Source organism: Anastrepha ludens, chromosome 2, assembly GCF_028408465.1.
Source record: "Anastrepha ludens isolate Willacy chromosome 2, idAnaLude1.1, whole genome shotgun sequence".
Lineage (NCBI taxonomy): Eukaryota > Metazoa > Arthropoda > Insecta > Diptera > Tephritidae > Anastrepha > Anastrepha ludens.
In genome coordinates this window covers 1912786-1933154 of record NC_071498.1, presented here as the reverse complement: position 1 = coordinate 1933154, position 20369 = coordinate 1912786, and the positions used below count along the sequence as shown (strand labels likewise).

At 37.9% G+C, this 20369-nt stretch overlaps 1 protein-coding gene across 1 annotated transcript in view; it reads left to right on the top strand.

Annotated features, from left to right (window-relative positions):
• Positions 1 to 15584, top strand: part of LOC128861187 (zinc finger protein rotund-like) — a 113199-nt gene extending 97615 nt beyond the window's left edge. The window contains exons 4-5 of the mRNA XM_054099141.1: positions 3714 to 3750; positions 15076 to 15584. Of these exons, the coding sequence (XP_053955116.1) occupies positions 3714 to 3750; positions 15076 to 15584 (546 nt within the window). The remainder of the gene's footprint in view (positions 1 to 3713; positions 3751 to 15075) is intronic.
• The last annotated feature ends 4785 nt before the right edge of the window (positions 15585 to 20369 follow it).

Here is a 20369-nt window from a genome sequence, read left to right as displayed (position 1 = left end):
TTCCTGAAGTTCATAAGCAGTCTTCCTTGGATCTTTGTCTGATGCTAGCAAGACAGTGTCGTTTCTCTAAAAGAGTTCTATGTTACCGGTGTAGGGATATCAGCTGTACAAAGAAGGTAAAAACGCGGCCCAAAGACACTACCTTGCGGTACACCTGCTTCCATTGTTAGTATATAAGTTAAGAGTTTTTGTAGATTTTCGAGAAATGCTGCTTCACACGTTCGTTTTTTATCGATGTCTTCAAAAGTGTTATTCCTAGCTCTGTGAATTTGGTGGAATTAATTTCATAGTGGAATAAATTTCATAGTGTTTTAGTTTTACTATTATTTTATTTGTTTTACAAAATATTTTAGTTGTATATTTCATTTTTAAAACTCACAACTTTTCTTAACTCCTTTGGCGCCCTTCAAGGTTTGTTGTTCTGATGAGACCGGCGACCAATTTTGAAGGCGTTTTTCTCGGAACCAGGCCTTCCATATTGGTAGGCGGCACAACCGCCGTTTTCAGTACAACCCTGCGTTTTCTGCCTTATCGATAATTTTTATTACAAATGTAAAGAGAAACTTTAAAGTACAATGCACTCGCGATAATATGAACTAATTAAAATCAGACCTGTTCAGTTTTGCGAGATTGTTCATATTTACGAAAGGCAACTAACTACATTGAGAAATATTCTATTTAATTAGTTTTGAGAGATTTTTGTTTTATTTAAAACCGCAAAAGAAACGTTGTTTATTCATTTTTTTACATTTAACAAATAAAAAATTAGTTACAGTCAAAAAGTTTTTCATACTTAAATTCATGCTTTGTTTAATTAAAAAAAAATTGAGTTGATGTCGAAAAAAAAATCAGTAATCCGTTTTTGTTGTTTCTTTTGTTCAAGCATCTTAAAAACTGCCTGTTCCCTTAGCTTCTTCAACACATTTGAATCCGATTTATCAACCATTTCAGTCTCAGCCCATTCCAAAATTTTACTAAGCATGTCAATAGCTTCCTTTGATGTAATCGTCTTTTCCGGCTTCACAGAACAGTCATCATCATCGTCGGAAATTTCCTGTATTTCATTGTCATTGCATTCAATAGCATCATCGTTCCATTCTCTATCGTTGAAAGCAGTGAATTCAACCTTAAGTGAAATTTAAAAAAATAAAAAACAAACTTCTTTAACTAACGGTTCTAAAACACAAACCTCAGGTCTCAAGTGTGACAAAAGATTGGCTGCACCTTCCTCCAAACCCCTTACATTCATAATTAAGTTGCTTCGAAGAACACTCAAAGGAACGTCATATTCAGGATCCTCTTGATTTCTATCGTACTTAACACATTGCTCCAGCATTTGGATAGCACAACAGCATCTACGTTGCTCCATGCAGATTCCAAGGTAACAATCGCTTCCTTAAGCGTAATTTGCTTTAGAGCCTCAAGCAAATCAAACCCTTTTGCAGCAACAGAAGCCAAAAGACTGTTTCTATAGTAAAGTTTCGTAATCCTGATGGCATTTTGATTCATAGGTTGTATAAGAGGGGTGATATTTGGTGACATAAACATTGTTATATTAATATGCAGCCGTCTTCAGTTATTAGTTCATCCTCGGGTGGTTGCGATGGATCGTTGCCAATTAAAAGGAGAGCTTTTTTTGGTAATCCATTTTCCATCAAAAACTTTGTAACCCAAATAAATTTTATGAGTTTTACCTACTGAAAAAAAAAAAATATGAAAGCTTACCTCAGGTATGAATGAACGGCGGAACCAATCTTTGAAAATAGGGAAGTCAAATACACTGGGCAGTCAAAACCTTTAAAACAAGAGCCTTGAGTTGATGAGATCCTGACGTATTTGAACAACTCAAGAAAGTTTCCAGTATAAACCGAATTCATCGGCGTTGTATAGTTGCACACGACTTAACCCAAGCTCCTCCATTTTCATCTTTAACGCCTTTAACTAACTGCGGCTGTGAAGATAGTTTTTTTCCAAAAACTTGGATCATGCCATATCTCTTTTTAAAATTTTGAAGCCATCCATCCTGACATTGAATTCAAGGCAACTTTCTTTAATTTTAAAATGAAGGTCTTTTGCTTTTTCTTTCAACATAAGCCCGCCAACCGGGAGCTTTTTGTCTCGCATATTCAAAAACCATCGATACAGAGATTTTTCCATCTTTGGGTACTCTGAATGACGTAAAGTTTTCATCTTTCCAGGACCGATAAAAGTATTGTTGAGACATTTAGAGATATGATTTTTATTTTTATTAATTCTGCATATGGTAGACTTTGTCACTTCATATTGACGCGATAAATTAGTAACACTTTGACCCTTTCGTAAATATTCTATTGTACAATATCTGATTTTTCTCTTAAGGTCAAAAACTTATGCTTTTTTGTGTGCGTTTTTGAAACAGATTAATATTAAAGTTTTTTGCAAGAAAATGAAGTACCAATTATGCTCGCCTGAAATGACCAACTTACGACGTTGAAAATTTGTATTGACGACTGAACATAGGAGAAGGCAAAGAATGGACATGTGTATGCGAGTGAACGCAATTTTCTTATTATCTAGGGGATTCCCCAATTTATTAGGCTCATGAAATTTGATAGAAATTTTAAAATCAATAATGTTCATATGTTAGAGTGCTCAAATGGAAAGAAATGAAGTAATAATAATTCGCATGCGGACTGTTGCCATAACTTATTGCAACCTCAGTAGACGTCGTTTACGGATTTCCCCCAACTGTCTATGAATAGCAGCAGCAAATTGCGGAATTAAATTAACTATTCCTTCTCATTGCCTTTTCTTTAAATCATTAGTAGTAAATAAACAAACCAAAAATACTAAAATATTCCGCTAAACCAATTTCTATGAAGAAAAACCTTTCAAACCAATCTTGACAGTTGATGGTCAATCTTGCAGCTAATTTGCCATATGTGAACGGGTAGATTAAATTTGTAGATTTATTGCTAATCACTGCAAACTTCACGATGAAGATTACTGCTGAATTATGTAAAAAAACATTACGCTTTAAGGGTTCAAGCCATTTTTTTTAATTAATTTTTTCTTGATCATTTTGCAGAATCAAAATTTTTTTGCACTAAAATTGGGTGCAGCCTTGGTGAAGCAAATGTAAATAACAAAGAAAGCACAAACAAAATCTGTGAATATCCCATTATGTCCCCTATAAAGACCTAAAATGAGTTATTGGTCGCTTTATTTTTGTACAAATCCTCGGACTACCTAACTCAGCTGTAAATGTATTGAAAAATAGAGAAAAAAACATTTGCCTTGCTTTCAAAGGAGAACACAAACTGATAAGGCTTGCAAAACCATGTTCTCCAATAGCTTTGTTTTATTTGTGTCCTGAGTTATAGAAACACTTACATGCACGTACATACACGCATGCAAGTTCGTATGCAAAATTTAAAAATCTCATTAAAGTCTCTCATTACTTGTGGCAAGGGTACACAAACAACAAGAATAGAAGAATTTTAATTTCAGAGAGAGCAAATGCTGCAAATATTTGCAAGCCCGGATTATTTTTTATAATTTTACAACACAAATGTTTGCGGTTTTTGAGGGCATGAGTTATGACTCAAACCTGCTGAGCGATAAGAGTTTATTTTGTTACAATGAATTTAATGATGATGTTTCTTCGAATTGTTTTTATTTTAATATACATTTTACTAACTTCGTTTATTTTTGTTTATTTTATTCACTTGCAGGCCAAGATGAATGACCATCACAGCAATTTGCAAAAAGGTAAGAATCAAATTTTTATATTTTAAGTACAGGCAAATAAAATATAAGGTGACGCAAAATTAACTTAGATTTTCAATTATTAATGCTTCTTTATCCTTCCTCTTATTAATTGGCGTAGTTTATTAATTATCAATTTCATCTCATTTCCACAACTGCCTTCAATCCGAAAAACAGGGCGAAGAACATCCAAATTCTGCTCCACTTGATCTCTCCAACACAAAGGCTGTCCTCGTTTGCCTTTGCCCACGCCAGTTGGTGCAAACGGCATCGAATACTTTCAGCCCTGCAGCGCTTGTGTAAAATAGTTAAGCCGTAGCCGCTGGAGCTTTATTCGCTGCACTATGCACGACAGAGAGAAAAATGAGGTGGTACCGCTACTTTGCTCTCAGCGTATTTAACAATTTCTGCTGATTTTCGTGACGCCGCACTGGTGCAATTGGTGATCAGCTTGACCAGATTACCATTTTCGTAACTTGAAATAGCATTTTCGTAACTTGTCTTTTGCTCCAAGGTTAGAGGTTTAATTTTTTCTTTCTCACATTTTCTAGCCTTTAATTGAAATGCGATCTTTACAATTATCTAAAATATAAACTTCTTAAAAAGTAGTTCAATAATCTCTCGGGTTCACATTGTGGGCGACTGCGATTATTGTTGCTGTTGGTGCTTATTCGTGTGTAACATTTCTTCGCTTTCTTTATATTTTCTTCCTAGTTTATTTTTCTTCTTCTCCTTCGAGCAGTCAAAATTCTCTCTCTCGCAACTGCAATCTTACCTAGTTTTGGATATAAAAAATTAATAAAATAGCCATTTAAGGAAAACAAAATACCTAATTTTTATTGAATTACTTAAATAGCTTTGTATGCGTGTCAAATTTTCTTTAATATGTGCGTTTCTTTTTTAATGTGCTATGGTTATGTATAATATCCTGCATTTTTGTATTTAAATCATATGTGAAACAAATTTCTTAAAAAAAAGGCTGAAAAAGACTTTTTGCTACAATTGAGGTTATGTAAAAAGATAAGGTACTACGTTTTCAAAAAGATCGTTATGGTTTCTACAGTATTATCTGGTATTCTTATAATATTATTTTTACTATGAATACACCTCTATGGCGTTCGTATTCCGTAAATTCAAAGGCTTTGTAAAATTTGCAAGAAGGTTTTAAATGTTAAGAAGAGTTGAGAGCAGAAGATCCAATATTCTTGCATAACCTCAAAAGAGGCAAAAATGAGATTTTCACATTCCAAACATCAAATATTATAAGAATAAACGAATTTTCAAGAGCACTAATGCCTTTTTTAGCATTTTTTTTCAAATTATAAATTTTTTTTAAACTTATAGTTTGGTTAGATTTAAAATAAAAAAGAAACAAACACCAAACACGAAAATTTCGCATTTTTTGCTAAATCTTTCTCAAAGCCTCCTAAAGCCGCTTCGTCGGATGTTGATTGTATTTGTAATAATTTCTTAATCCACAAGTAAACAAATCTTTTACTACTTCAAAATTATATTCAACTGGTAACTAAGACGTGGTTGCCAAGACCCAAGTGCACAGTCTTTTTGTTTGTTGACCGGAGGCAGAACTAAAAAAGGTAGAAAATCTTAACACTGCGTTTATTGAAGCCGTTAATGTCGATGTCACCGGTATATGCCACCAAAAGCATATATAATTCTCATTTTCAATTATTTTATTCTTATAACCTTTCATTTTACTTTAATTTTCTTTTTTTTTGTAATACACTTTATTTTATTTTACTTTAATTTATTTTATTTTATATTACTTTATAATCATTATTATCATTTTTTTTTTTTTTTTTTTTATTATTTTTGTAATTTTAGTTGAATTTAATTTATTCTATTTTAATTTATTTTATTTATTTCATTTTATTTTACTATGGTTGGTTGGTTGGTTTAAGGGTGACCCCGCATCGGAGTGCCACATAGACCGCAAGTTGGGTCCGTTGTGTTGCCCTAGAGCTCATTATGTTATATGATTTCCCCACCTAACCGAGATTTTTATTGTAGATTTTGGTCAAAGATATTAATTCGTTTCGAGAATTTGATGAGAGATTCGATTTTCAGGTTCGAGAGTACTGAAAGATTGTCAATTGTTGGAGAGCCAAGAAGAGCGAGTCGACTTCTGGCTAGACCGGGCAAAGACAGCAAATGTCTGCTCGATACTTCCTCATCTTCGTCCTCGCAGTATCTGCACAGGTCGTTTTGAGGAACCCCGAGCCGACGTGCGTGAGTGCTCAAAAGGCAGTGGCCGGTGATGAGAGATATTATATGCCTTAGTTCGTGTTTCGAAAGACTTATAAGGGTTTTTGTCTGTTTCAGATTGTAGGATGGCCAGATTTGTCTGGTCGTAACGCAAGTAGTTTCCACTCGCCACCTCCGATCAGCAATGCTGTGAAATTCTCGATCAATGAGCAATTTGCATGTTGAGAGCGGAATGTGGATTGTGGATAAGTTACTAACATTTGATTGCGCAGCTCCAGCTCTTGCGAGCTCATCAGCTTTGCAGCTACCTTCGAATCCACTGTGACCCGGTATCCAGATAACTTGGACAGAATTCTGAACACTTATCTCGTTAAGAGATAAGAGACAGGATCGAACCACATCTGAGTGGGTATAAGAGGAGCTGAGTGCTCGAACGGCTGCTTCACTGTCGGTGAAAAAGCGGATATCCTCTAGTGATATTCTGTTTTCTAAGAGAGTTTTCGCAGCATACCAGATAGAGCATACTTCCGCTTGGAATACGCTACAGTAGTCGGGTAATCTAAATGATAGATTGATGTGAGGGGAATTGGAAAAGATTCCAAATCCCACTTTGCCGTCTTGTTTTGAACCATCTGTATATATAATCAGAGGGCCATCGATTTCGGTTAGATTTGTCTTCCATTGTTCCCTAGTTGGAAGTGAACAGGTGGTGAATAGCAAAGGTGGTGATGGAAGACTTACATGATAGTCTATGTCGGAAGAGATAACAGTGTTCCTGTTCAGTATGGCCGAATGGCCAAGATACTTATTCCATTTCGATATAGCATTCATGCGTGTCGCTGCTTTCGCTGCAATCGCTTTGCCAGCCAGATCGATAGGGAACAAGTGAAGCAACGTATTTAGAGCCTTAGTAGGTGTTGTACTTAAGCATCCTGTTATCAGGAGGCAGGCTGTTCTTTGGACTCGATCAATTGTGGCTACTCTGCACCGTTTTTCGAGTGCTGTCCACCATACAACCACACCGTAGAAGAGTATCGGTTTGATGATCGAGGTATATATCCAATAAATGATCCGAGGTGAAAACCCCCAGGTTTTGCCTATAGCTTTCTTACAAGTATAAAGAGCTATGAAAGCTTTTTTACATCTGTTTTCGATGTTCAATTTCCAACTCAACTTCCTATCTAGAATAACTCCTAGATATTTAGCTGAATCAGATAGGAGTAATGATTCCCCTTTTAAAGTTATTGTTTGCAGTGGAGGAGATTGTTGTTTCCTATTGAAGAGAACAAGATATGTCTTTGCTGGATTCGCATTTAGTCCGCATTCGGTGCACCATTTTGACAGAATATTGATTGAGCGGTGCATGAGCTCAGTGAGGGTATTCAGGTGTTTGCCTGACATGCAGAGAGCAATATCATCTGCATAGGCTACAACCTTGCAGCCTGCTTTTTCGAGATTTCGAAGCAAACTGTTTACAGCGAGATTCCAGAGAAGGGGTGAAAGTATTCCGCCTTGAGGAGCGCCTTTGACGGCGTACATTCTCATGCGGCTTAACCCAAGCTCTGAAGTGATTTTTCTATTTTGGGGCATTTGTTCGATCATCTTTCGGATGGAGTAATTAATACCCAATTTGGCAATTTCAGACAAAATAGCGTTGGGTTCAATATTATTAAAAGCACGTTCTATGTCCATAAATGCGACAAGAGAGTACTCCTTATTGTGAAGGGAAATTTCCACTGTTTGCACCAGTGAATGAAGTGCCGTTTCAGTAGATTTCCCTTTAGTGTAGGCATGTTGTGCCTCAGATATCAACTTAGTATCAAGTTGGGTTTTGATTTGCTCATCTAAGACTTTTTCAAAAGCCTTTAAGCAAAAAGAGGTTAGGCTAATGGGCCTGAAGTCGTTTGGTTTGCAGTGTGAAGGCTTCCCCGTTTTCGGAATGAATACTACCTTTGATTTCTTCCAAATTGTCGGAAGGTAAGAGAGATTTAAACACTTGTTAAAGATCCTTGTTAACCAAGGCAGTAGAATTTCCAGTCCTTCTTGAAGTTCTGCTGGAATGATGTTGTCAGGACCTGGTGATTTAAATTTTTAAAACTTAGTATTGCTGTAGAGATGCTGTTAGGGCTGATTAGATCTGATCTATTCCCATAATTATTTATAATTGTAATTTTAGTTGAATTTAATTTATTCCATTTTAATTTATTTTATCTATTTCATTTTATTTTACTATACTTTGTTTTATTTTATTTTAATTCAAATTATTTAATTATATTAATGTTTTTGTATTATTTCATTTTACTGGAATTGAGTTCGTTTTATTTTTTTCAATTTATTTAACTTTATTAAATTTTTTTTAATTATTATGTTTTTATTTAATTTAATTTAATTGAAATGAATTGAATTGAATTGAATTGACTTTAATTTAATTTAATTTAATTTAAATTTAATTTAATTTAATTTTATATTATTTTATTTTATTTGAGTTTAATCCATCTCGGCTATTGCCGGAGATTACACATCCAGGATAAAATTTTCAAGGGATTGTGCTCTGCTGGAGCATAGTCCAAGTTCTACGCCAATGCGATTACTATTGTTTAAATATTTAAAAATCTACGAACTATTGCACATGGGTCCGTGCCCGCAAGGGCATCTCTCATTAGAGAGTTGACGGGCATGACAACCCCGCGGCCCTTAGTCACGACCCCGCACGCACATCCCTCACCGAGGGGTGCTGGGAGTAACGACTCCACGGCTCCGAAGTTTTAGCGAAGAAGAAAACATACCGCTAAAATGCCTAACATGCCGGCTGTGTGAATGCATGCCTAAAGGACATAGTTAACCCAGAAGGAAATCTGTAAACCACCTGGCAGAAGGCTTAAAATGCAATTACCCGTTTCGAAAAACGGAGAGCCGCATTATAGAGAAATCTAATGATTGCAAACGAGCGAGGATATTCGCTCAAGTGTCGGCAGAAGTCACGGCTACCGGCGAGGGCTCTGCTCATCGATATCAGAAAGCGGAGTCGCCAGTGGCACAACAACAACAACACGAAAACCCCAACACTGCGATAAGTGTTTCTCAAGTTAATCTTGGGACTACAAGAGCAGGCCTGTGTATGATCTGTGGAAATAAATCTGTCCCAGTACAGTTTAAAATTTGCATTTATCAATATTGCTTTTGGTTCATATTTAAAATACAAGACATCTTCTTGTAAGAGACCGTGATTTATCGCAAGTTGTTGGTGGAAGATGGAGGATTTTTGCTTTTTTAACCATCAATTGGGATGGACACCGTGTATTGTTTTTGCCTTCCATTCTGCGATCATTTCTGCTGGGGATTTAACCCCCTGAAGTACTGGGAAGTCCTGCCATACTGCCTCCATTATCTAAGAAAATATGTTGGTAGCTTCGACGTTGGCGAAAAGTGTAGACGCGCTATATTAATGATGCCTCTCCCACCAACGTTTCGAGGCAGCGACATTCTTTCCACAGCGCTTTGAGGGAAATGGCTTTGGAATTTAGTAAAAGTGGTGCGTATCAGCGTTTCAATTCGAAGGATATCTGTATGAGACTATTTTATTACTCCAAACGAGTAAGTCAAAAGAGGTATGGCCCAGGTGTTAATTGCTTTGCATTTGCTTCCACTGTTCAGACTAGTTTTTAATACAGCTTTGAAATTTGTTAATGAGGCTTGCCTTACTAGTGTGGGGTTGATTCCTTTAAGTTGAAGAAATCCTAAATATTTATAAGATTCGCTGCTATGCAAGTTGTCTATAATAATAGCCTCTAGCCAGATGTATTATTTTGCCCTTATCTGTTCCAAATTCCATTCCCACGTCATCACTTAAAGCTTTAGTGACATCTATCAGCTCATGAAGCGTATGCTTTTTGTTTGCGTAAAGTTTCAAGTCATGAACAAACGGAAGATGGTTGAATGTGTGCTCTCTTATTTCTATTTTGAGTGTAAAGCCGTTTTGCTGTGTTATGTGTCAGAGGCCTGCTAAGTGGATTGAGACCAATGTAAAACCATAGGAGGCTTAAGGCATCCCCTTGGAATATACCATGTTTGATTGAAATCAGTTTTGAAACAGTTCCATTTAAAACCAGTTTTGTCTTCCACTTGCTCATTATGCGGCTGAAGAGTGCAGCAGTGGCAGCATCGATTTTGTATATTCTTAATATTTCTAATAGGTAATCATGCGGTATTGAATCAAAAGCTTTTTTGTAGTCAATAAACGCGACGCTTAAATTTCGCCTTCTTCGCAAAGCTACTCCTGTGATTACAGTATCTATAATAAGCTGACCTTTACAGCCCATTGTGCGCTTCCTGTAACCTTTCTATTCTTCACATAAAATGCTGTTAATTTCACAGTGTTCGTCTACAAGCGCCATTTGAAGATGGTCCTGTGCCACCTCACCGAATTCCTTGATAGGTTTGGAGACAACCGCACCCTGATCTGAGATCTTGTGCTTCTTTGTTGCTTTCTTGTTTTCGTCTTGCGAACGGTTATGTTTTTTGGCTTCTGTCTTTCTGGCGGTTCGGAATGCCAGCCTCCTCTTTGGGATGAGCTTTACCTTCGGGCTCGTTCTTACGAATCCTGCCAAGGATAGCGAGAGACCTCTGGTAGAGCTTATACCTCGATTGGCCTTTATTAACGCGCTTTTGCCCCATGACTTTAGCGGATGTTGTCGGTTAATTTATGCTGAGGCCCACAGCTTTACCCTCAACTGTTTTCCGGCTAGAGGCCAGGAGCTCATCGTCCGAGGAAGACCCGATCCCCAGTTTGTCATGGATGACCGATTGTACGTCCTGTCGCTTAGTATGTGTGTCCGTTCCTGTAGATGCATTCGTCTGTCTTTCGCCGATATCCGATAATTCTTTTTTATTTCTTTTCATTATCTGGTTCGTACGGTCACCTGCCCGTCCAGGGAACTGCGCGTGTCGCCATGCGCGGTGACCAAAGAGGAATAGGGGGAAATAACCTGTTGACCATAGCAGCGCCCCATAGCATGGAAGGCCACCGTTACAACCCGAGGCGGGTGGTTGTGTGTCTCGGTTATATCTGGTGTTATATTTTCTTCACTTCTTTCCACACATCGCTGCTCGTTGCGTATTGCACTTTTAATTTCTTCTTGCTTTTCTTTTCTTACATAATCGTGTTGAAAGTTTGCTTTTTTCTTGTAGTAAGGCCATTTTCGATAAGCTTCCCATTCAGATGTCTGTATCTTCTTAGAAACTGATCTAGTATTCTCTCACGATAGGTCGTCATGTGCTCCGGTTCTTCACAATTTGTAAATATATAGTAGCAGCGCAGGACATATTCATTCATTTCCGTTGCCCACTGAATACGCTGTCTAACACGGCCTGCTCTTGTGGTCCCAAGATTAACTTGAGAAACACTTGTTGCAGTGTTGGGGTTTTCGTGCTGTTGTGCCACTGGCGACTCCGCTATCCGCAGAGCCCTCGCCGGCAGCCGTGACTTCTAGCGACATTTGAGCGAATATCCTCACTCGGCTGCACACGTTAGATTTCTCTGTAATGGGGCTCTCCGTTTTTTGAAGCGGGTATTTGCATTTTAAACCTTCTGCCAGGTGGTTTACAGATTTCCTTCTGGGTTAATTGTGTCCTTCAGACATGCATTCACACAGCCGGCATGTTAGGCATTTTTAGCGGTATGTTTTCTTCTTCGCTGAATCTTCGGAGCCGTGGAGTCGTTACTTCCAGCACCCCTCGGTGAGGGATGTGCGTGCGGGGTCGTGACTAGAGGCCACAGGGTTGTCATGCCCGTCAACTCTCTATGAGAGGTGCCCTTGCGAGCATTTTATTTTATTTTATTTTATTTATTTTCCTCTTTTCGTTTCATTTTATTCTACTTTAATTTATTTAATTTTATTAATTCTTTTACATTACTTTATTTTACGTGAACATATTTTATTTTGTATATTTAAGTTTATTTTATTTTATTTTTTTTTTATTTTACTTTAATTTATTATCTCTTATTTTATTCTATTTATTTACCTTTATTTTACCTCATTCAGTTTTTTTATATAATTTTATTTTCCTTGAACAAATTTTATTTGATTTTTTTGAGTAAGTTTACTTTATTTCGTTTTATTTTATTTTACTTTAATTTTTTTCTTTTATTTTATTTCATTATATTTTTTTTTTGTAATTTTTTAAATTGTTTTTATTTCACTTGAACTTACTGATTTCCTCTTATTTCGCCTTATTTAATTTTATTAAATTTCTTTTTATGTTATTTGTTTATGTTTTTTTATTCTATTTTGTCTTACTTGAGATGATTTAATTTTATTTGTTTTACTTTACATTTCGATATTTAATTTCTTAAATTTTATTTTACTTGTTTTTATTTTAATTTAACTTCTTTTGTTTTATTTTACTTCACTTAGTTGAATTTTTTTCTGCTTACTTATCTTGGTGATGTTTTTGTTGCGTAAGGAGCAGCTGCAGTAAGTTGTTCCTTTTTTGTTGTCGATCTTTTGGTTTGCGTTGATTCAACGGAGGCGATAAGGATGCAGATTAAAATCAAATGATTTTGTACCCCATTTTCTAGTACTTAGTACACACAAGCAAGCGAATATCTACAGCATGACTCACTATTTGTTTAGCTAATGTTGCATGCCACCGCTACGGGTTGTAAGTATGCATCTCTGAAGTCTCTGGCGTAGCTGGGGGCGAGTTAAGTGCCCACTAATCTGATTACAATATCAACGCGATAAGCATCAGTTTGACGGCACTACGCACACTCCCACGCCACACCAATAGCCAAACAACAAAAACAACGAGAAAGCTTTTCTCAATTCAAGAAAAGAGGAAAAAATGCGATCAAAAATCAAGCAAAGATTTAAGTCTTTCAAGTAATGTTAGCAATTAACAAGATCAATGACAACAACAACAAAAATGGCAATATTTTAATCGAGTGACAGCAACACCAGCGCCATGTTGCAACATCGAAACGCTGCAACTTCTTTGCTGCGACTTTGCTGACCTTTAAAACATTATCCCGAAATGTATTGCGATTTTTCACAAAAAACAAAACAAAGCAAAAATAAAAAACGTCTGCATACAGATCCATGCTTAAGTGCCAGTTTAATCTGCGAGCAGCGTGTGTTCTTGTTATGTTGTAGTTGTTGTTGTGTGTAAATAGTAGGAAACATGAGCTGGGACAAGCCGCTTTACAAGATGTTTACATAAATTCCTGAAATGCAAACAACATGCAACAAGCGCCCCCAACAGTAGCAACAGCAGTAGCCACAGTAACAACAACAGCAAATGACAAGCTTACATTGACAGCAGCCAATGACAAAAGCAACAACATGCACAATAGAGTGCCAATATCGACTCAACCAGCAGCGATAACGTCAACGCCAGGCAGTGGCTCCTCCATTTGTACTGCAGTGGCAAGAATGTGCCTACTTAGATGGTGCATATGTATGTATGTATGTACATATATACCGCTATCGCTACTGTAACGGCGTAGGTGGAATCAGTGGCGTTGGTGGCGACGGCGACGCGCCAGATAAACATCGCCGACGCTGATCGCGATTTTGGTGATCAACATCGCAATGGGAACATGCAGCCGCCAGCCAATTTTATTATAATTTGAGTCTGTTGCTATTCCTTTTGCTGCTGTTGTTGCTGTTGTATTGGATTGTGTCTACCCCGATTTGCTTTTTGCTCAGTTTTCTCACAATTTGATAACTTTTTTCATTTATTATGGTTTTTGCTTCACTGATAGTTGTTGTCGACTTTTTGTAGCTTAACTCGTTGTTTTTGCGCCATATGCGCCATATGAATAAATGGAGTGATCCAAATAAAAGTTCCTTTCTGAATCATTAGTCGAATACCTATAGTTAACTGCCAGTTAGGAGAAATTACCCTTCGGTCAAAGAAATGGAACGCTTCAGTTTTGTAGTCCTTTGGAAAATATTTCCAAAGTGAGAGCTGGGTGGCCCATTAGACTGGTTTGCCAATGAAAAACATTCATGGTGCCCTCATCCTATATGTAGATCGAGTGGAGAATTTAACTGCAGAGGCCAACACTGTGTAACTCAAGTCAAGAACAACGACTCGTCATCGATCACAACAAATTAAAATATCGCTCACTAATCTGATGAGATTCGTTACAGGGTCCAGGCGCTATCTTTTTGTCATCTCTCAAGGTTTTTTAAAACAGGGCATACTGTACCTCTAAATTGGTAGACACCCTGGATATTCTGGCGAGACACTTGATAAGGTGTTCGAGAATGATATTATAGGATGCGAGATTGCGTCGATTGAAATGGAAAATAAGCCTAACTTTGCCGCGTCGCAATGCAGAAATAGTTAAGAAAAATGTCGGCTATCCAGCTTTTATAAACAAAAATAGAATGAGGTTAGGTCAATGTGAGCAAAGGCAAGGAAAGAGCAAATTTGTTGGTAAGCAAAAATGTGCCAACAAACTCTACAGCTGACGGTATTACGAAATGCAAAATCTACCAATGACGATAAATTACCAGGTTTGGCCATCCGAGGCAAAATTGTGGTAATCGGCCTGCTCATTTCATTCATATTCTCACACCCGTCCAATCAGTCGTTGTTTAGATGGCAAAGAAGTAAGACGGGCGTAGGGTGGGTTGATTTTTTCTTATATCACCAATACCATCTCTGAACCATGCAAGTGATTGCCGAGAGGAACAGTTTTGTTCGTTAGTTCCTAAGGCAATTGTGGCGTGCCGTTTGTAGTTGGTAAATCTATCATCCTTGGGAGAAATCCTTTAATAGCGGAAATTGACGAACTAATCACCGCTCCCACGCCTAAGCCTTTCTAGCATCCTCAGCCTCTTCATAGTTTCGGTTATAACATCGCTTGCCAATGTCCAATTTTCACGGCTTTCATACTTTGCATACTTTGAACGAGTGGTTCAGAGGTGCAATTTTCTCCGATTATGCATCGAAGTGTCTTGTCTTTTACTACCAAAACGTGTGCTTTCAAAAAACACTTGGCGCACCCTCCGCAGAACTTAATAACTCAATTTTTTTATTTTATATACAACTTTTTTCTTGATATTTCTCCTATTTTCTCTGCGCTTCCTTTTCCAGGTCACTTCCTCGATGACAGCCGCCTCATAGATCATCACAGTGCCGTCACCCCTCAGGGTAATCACAGCGCCAGCATGGCGACAGCTGCCACAATTTATGGCCCCAGTGCCGCACTACGTGCCGTTGCCACATCGAATAGCAGTTCACCTGCAGGAGGCGGAGGTAATGGTGTAGGCGGTGGTGGCAGCGGAAGTTTAGTAAGCGCTGCCGGCGGTCTAGGACTTATCGGCTCAGGAAACAGTAATTTGGGTAGCAGCGGTGGTGTTGGTGGTGGCGGTCTCGTTGGGCTTGGCGGTGCGAGTATTGGCGGCATACCACATCATGCAGCAACAGCTGGCAATCACATGGCTCATCATCATAGCGCTTCAGCGGCGGCTTTGCTGGTTGTACCACAGCCGATTAATGCGAGTAAAATGAATGCAGCAATAGGAGGCAGTGGCGGCGGCACGGGCAGAAAATATCAGTGCAAAATGTGTCCCCAGGTGAGTTCAAATTACAAGAAAATTTAGTAATTTTGTTCCCAAAGTTAATATGCAAAGTGTTGTGCTACATAAAAACAAACTTTCTTGGGGCAGGAAAAAATATATGTACGTATGTACATATCTTGTGCTGCGCTGCAAATGCAAGTAAAATACGTACGTTTGGAATGGCGTCCATGCTAACACTTTCCGGAAGTATTCTGGTTTTAAGAATTACTGTATTGAAATAAGTGGCATCTTGAGGGCATATGCACCGTATGCACGTGCGCGAAGACTTCTAATTGCTGCTTGGATAAGCTTCATGAATTTTTGCACCTATTTTTACTTTACTTTGCGTCAGCTGGTCAACGAATCAAATGTAATCGATGCTTACAAATATTTTTTGCCTAATTTTGTGTGAAGGTTAACTTAAATTAACTCAACTTAAATGTAACTTTCAAATAAGCGACTGAATACAAAGTAAGTAAGAGAAAAGTTTGTCCATGAAGAATCCCATACTGTACCTTGACAAGTTTTCATTCACAGTTGGCATTTCGCATAAATGCACAGAAAATAAATTGAAAATGACTACCTTGTCCCTTAAAACGTTATACAGGGTGATCATTTTAGAGGTATCGGATTTTAAACTGAAATAAAACAACAAAAATTTAAACTGATTTGATCTTTGAAGAAATATGTGCCGATAATTCCTCCAGCCCATAGGCCATATAGTCGCACCAAGCGATTGTTTTCATCGGATGTAATGGATATTCTTGAATGGCTTCAGGTAACTTTTCAGCCTAAATACGGAAATTTTGTTTGTAAATTTACGTAGCCAGTACAGTTATGGACACCAGAGCGCGCGATGAACACTGTGCACACAGCATTGATTTTCGTAAACGTTGTTGAGGAGTAAGTATTATATTTCCATTATGTCAATAAAAACTGGAAAACAAAATGATGTATTTAGTTTGACACAAGTAACGCCTGATCGGAGAAAGTACCTCTAATCTGATCACCCTTTACCTCAAAATCGACGATAGAGAGAATAATTAGGTGGCGCCTATCGTGGTACGGCTACTTTTTCTCTAAGTGAATTTGACAATATCAGCTGATTTGCGTGATGTCACCTTAGTGCAATTTGTGATCAGTGTGGCCAGATTACCATTTTCGTAGCTTGATTTGGCATTTTGTTTTTGTTCTTTTGCTCAAAGGCTAGAGGTTAATTCTTTCTCCCTGACATTTCTATTTGGGTTGTATACAAATTTACTCCCTACTGTACCATAAAGCGACATCTTTTATTAGTCTATCCGTCCATCTGCTATGAGTTTCATTGCTCCAGCAGTCTTGCCATAGCCATATGGTTTCGTCCTTAATTTCAAGCTTGCTAATTCTTTCTTACATCCACTCGTTCTTTCATGCACACAACTTTTTCCTTTCGGAGGCTAGTAAGTCAATCGGTATTGAGCCGCTTATCACTTGACCCAGAAGTGACCCTGTGCCCGTTCGTTTGAGTAATAATATTTGCCATAAAATATGTTCAGTCCTGCCGTAATGAAATTAGTTTTATAATCATGGAAATACTAAAAACACAAATTTTAATGTTTCATTCGAAATGGTCACCATTTGCTTTTAAACAAGCCTTCAAAGGATTGGGCCATTCAGCTTTTGCATCACGCACGATTTCCATGGTTATTGACGTCGTTGCTCGAACCAAAGATTGCTTAAGACCCTAAAAAAATTTTGTGCGGTCTTCGACAGGCCATGTTCTCCATTTCTGATTAAACTCTAGTCCAATCGATTCAGATATGGACTTCCAGACGGCAAATCTTCTGGGCTATGAACCCAGGAATATTGTTTTTTAGCCACTGCTGGGTGGTTTTGCTGGGCTGGAGCGGAATTTTGCTGAAAGATCCAACGCTCTCCATTGAAGAGAGTACGCCTCAACTGCTTCTCCACGCCTTCTAAGACCTCCTCCTGGTACAGTTCTACCTCGATCTTAACTTCTTTTTTCGCAGAAATGAAGAGATGCAACGCCCTTACAAGACACTCCCCACCAAACCATTATGTAGGCTGGATGATGGCCACGTTGAACCCTTAAAACAACATTTTCTGCAAAAATAGCGGAATTTTGTTTTCTACAAACTTGTTCTCGCCGTATGCTTTTAAAATTTGTATTGTATTTCTAGTGACATCATTTACCGATAAGTAAATGTATGTGTTGGAAATGCTAACTAAAACTTAAAGCTTAAAAAAATTTCGCTTTGGTTTTATAATAATAATCGTGTCTTGAGTGTGCCCAGTGGTCGACATTTCGCCATAAAAGATCTACATATTTTAGAAGTAGTTAATACTAGTCCGCTGTAATCGATAACCATTCGGGTGTGCTTAGCTGTAAATCTCCGGCATGAAACAGCAAAATGATAGAGCGGTTTTTTCTAAGAGCGTTCGCTCTTCGGCAGGCAATGACTTTTGTCCGAGTACATATATTTCTCCTCATGAAAAACACCAAAATTAAGAAAAACATTTTTCTAATAGCGGTCGCCCCTCAGCAGGCAATGCCCAACCTCCGTGTGTATTTCTGCCATGAAAAAGCTCCTCATAAAAATATCTGCCACTCGGAGTCGGCTTGAAACGGTAGGTTCCTTCATTTGCGGAACAACATCAACACGCACACCACAAAAAGGTGTACGCGCCAATAATATATATGTATATATAGTACTAGCAAACCCGGCCCCCTTCGCTGGGCACACTAAAATAGAATAGATATGGTTTAGAACAGAAAATATATGGTTTTCATATTATTTATTTCTTTATTCTTTATTCAAGCGCTTTGGCATAAACAATATTTTTTGTTTCTCTATTTGTTTTTGAGTAAATATAAAATATGAATTGAAAATCAGGAAAAAAGAAGATTGTTTTTAAATTTCAAATCAACGCATATGAATAAACAATCGTCTTTTTTCCTGATCATCCATGAATTTTTCGTTTCAATTTATATGTTTTATTAAGCATTGGAGCTTTTTTAACCATTTTCCATTTATATTTTTCAAAAAAAAAAACCAAAAAAAATTGTTTTTTCCACGAACACATAATTTCATTCGGATTTCACATTAAATTCTCAAATTTCGTAAGAAATTATTCACTGTTCCAAAATCCACTCCAACAAAATTCACAAACAATTTTTACATGTTGCACTTACGTTTTTTCCTTATGGCATCCAAATCAGAAAGAAATATTGACACATTGTAACTCACACTGCCAATTTGACAGTTCAGTTCCGCCCCAAGCGTTAAAAAAGTAAGCGACATTATGGCTGGCTCAAAAGAACGCTGTACCCGTTGCCACTGCTCCGAATTACAACCAAACTTTACGAAACCCATTTTCAATACTTACTTAACAATGTGCATAAGTTTGGTTTAATTCGGTGCAAAGACACGGCGGGTCCACGTTTTGGCATATATTTCGAGACCTAGTCATCAATAGGTATGAAAATTACCCCGTATTAAAGCACTTATCAACAGCTTTCATTTGATACCCATATTGTACATACACAGCCAAAGGTCACCCGGGTCCACGTTTGACCTATATCTCGAGACCCCAGTCACGTAGCGGCATGAAAAATACTCTGTACTAAAGCATTCACCAACAGCTTCCATTTGATATCCATATTGTACAAACACATTCTACGTTCCACGTTTTGGTCTCTATCTCGAGACCCTAGTCACCGAGCGGCATGAAAAATACTCTGAACTAAAACATTCACCAACAGCTTCCATTTGATATCCATATTGTACATACACGTCCGAAGGTTACCCGGTACCACGTTTTGACCTATATCTCGAGACCCTATCTACCAATAGGTATCCAAACTATACGGAAACCATCTTCAATACCTACTTAACAATGTGTGTAAGTTTGGTTTAATTCGGTGCAAAGACACGGCGGGTCCACGTTTTGGCATATATTTCGAGACCCTAGTCATCAATAGGTATGAAAATTACCCCGTATTAAAGCACTTATCAACAGCTTTCATTTGATACCCATATTGTACATACACAACCAAAGGTTACCCGGGTCCACGTTTTGACCTATATCTCGAGACCCCAGACACGGAGCGGCATGGAAAATACTCTGTACTAAAGCATTCACCAACAGCTTCAATTTGATGACCATATTGTACAAACACATTCTAGATTCCACGTTTTGGTCTCTATCTCGAGACCCTAGTCACGGAGCGGCATGAAAAATACTCTGAACTAAAGTATTCACCAACAGCTTCCATTTGATACCCATATTGTACATACACGTCCGAAGGTTACCCGGGTCCACGTTTTGACCTATATCTCGAGACCCTATCTACCAATAGGTATTCAAACTATACGGAAATCATCTTCAATACCTACTTAACAATGTGTGTAAGTTTGGTTGAATTCGGTTCAAAGACACGCCGGGTCCACGTTTTGGCATATATTTCGAGACCCTAGTCATCAATAGGTATGAAAATTACCCCGTATTAAAGCACTTATCAACAGCTGTCATTTGATATCCATATTGTACAAACACATTCTAGGGTCCACGTTTTGGTCTCTATCTCGAGACCCTAGTCACGGAGCGGATGGAAATACTCTGAACTAAAGCATTCACCAACAGCTTCCATTTGATACCCATATTGTACATACACATCCGAAGGTTACCCGGGTCCACGTTTTGACCTATATCTCGAGACCCTATCTACCAATAGGTATTCAAACTATACGGAAATCATCTTCAATACCTACTTAACAATGTGTGTAAGTTTGGTTGAATTCGGTGCAAAGACACGGCGGGTCCACG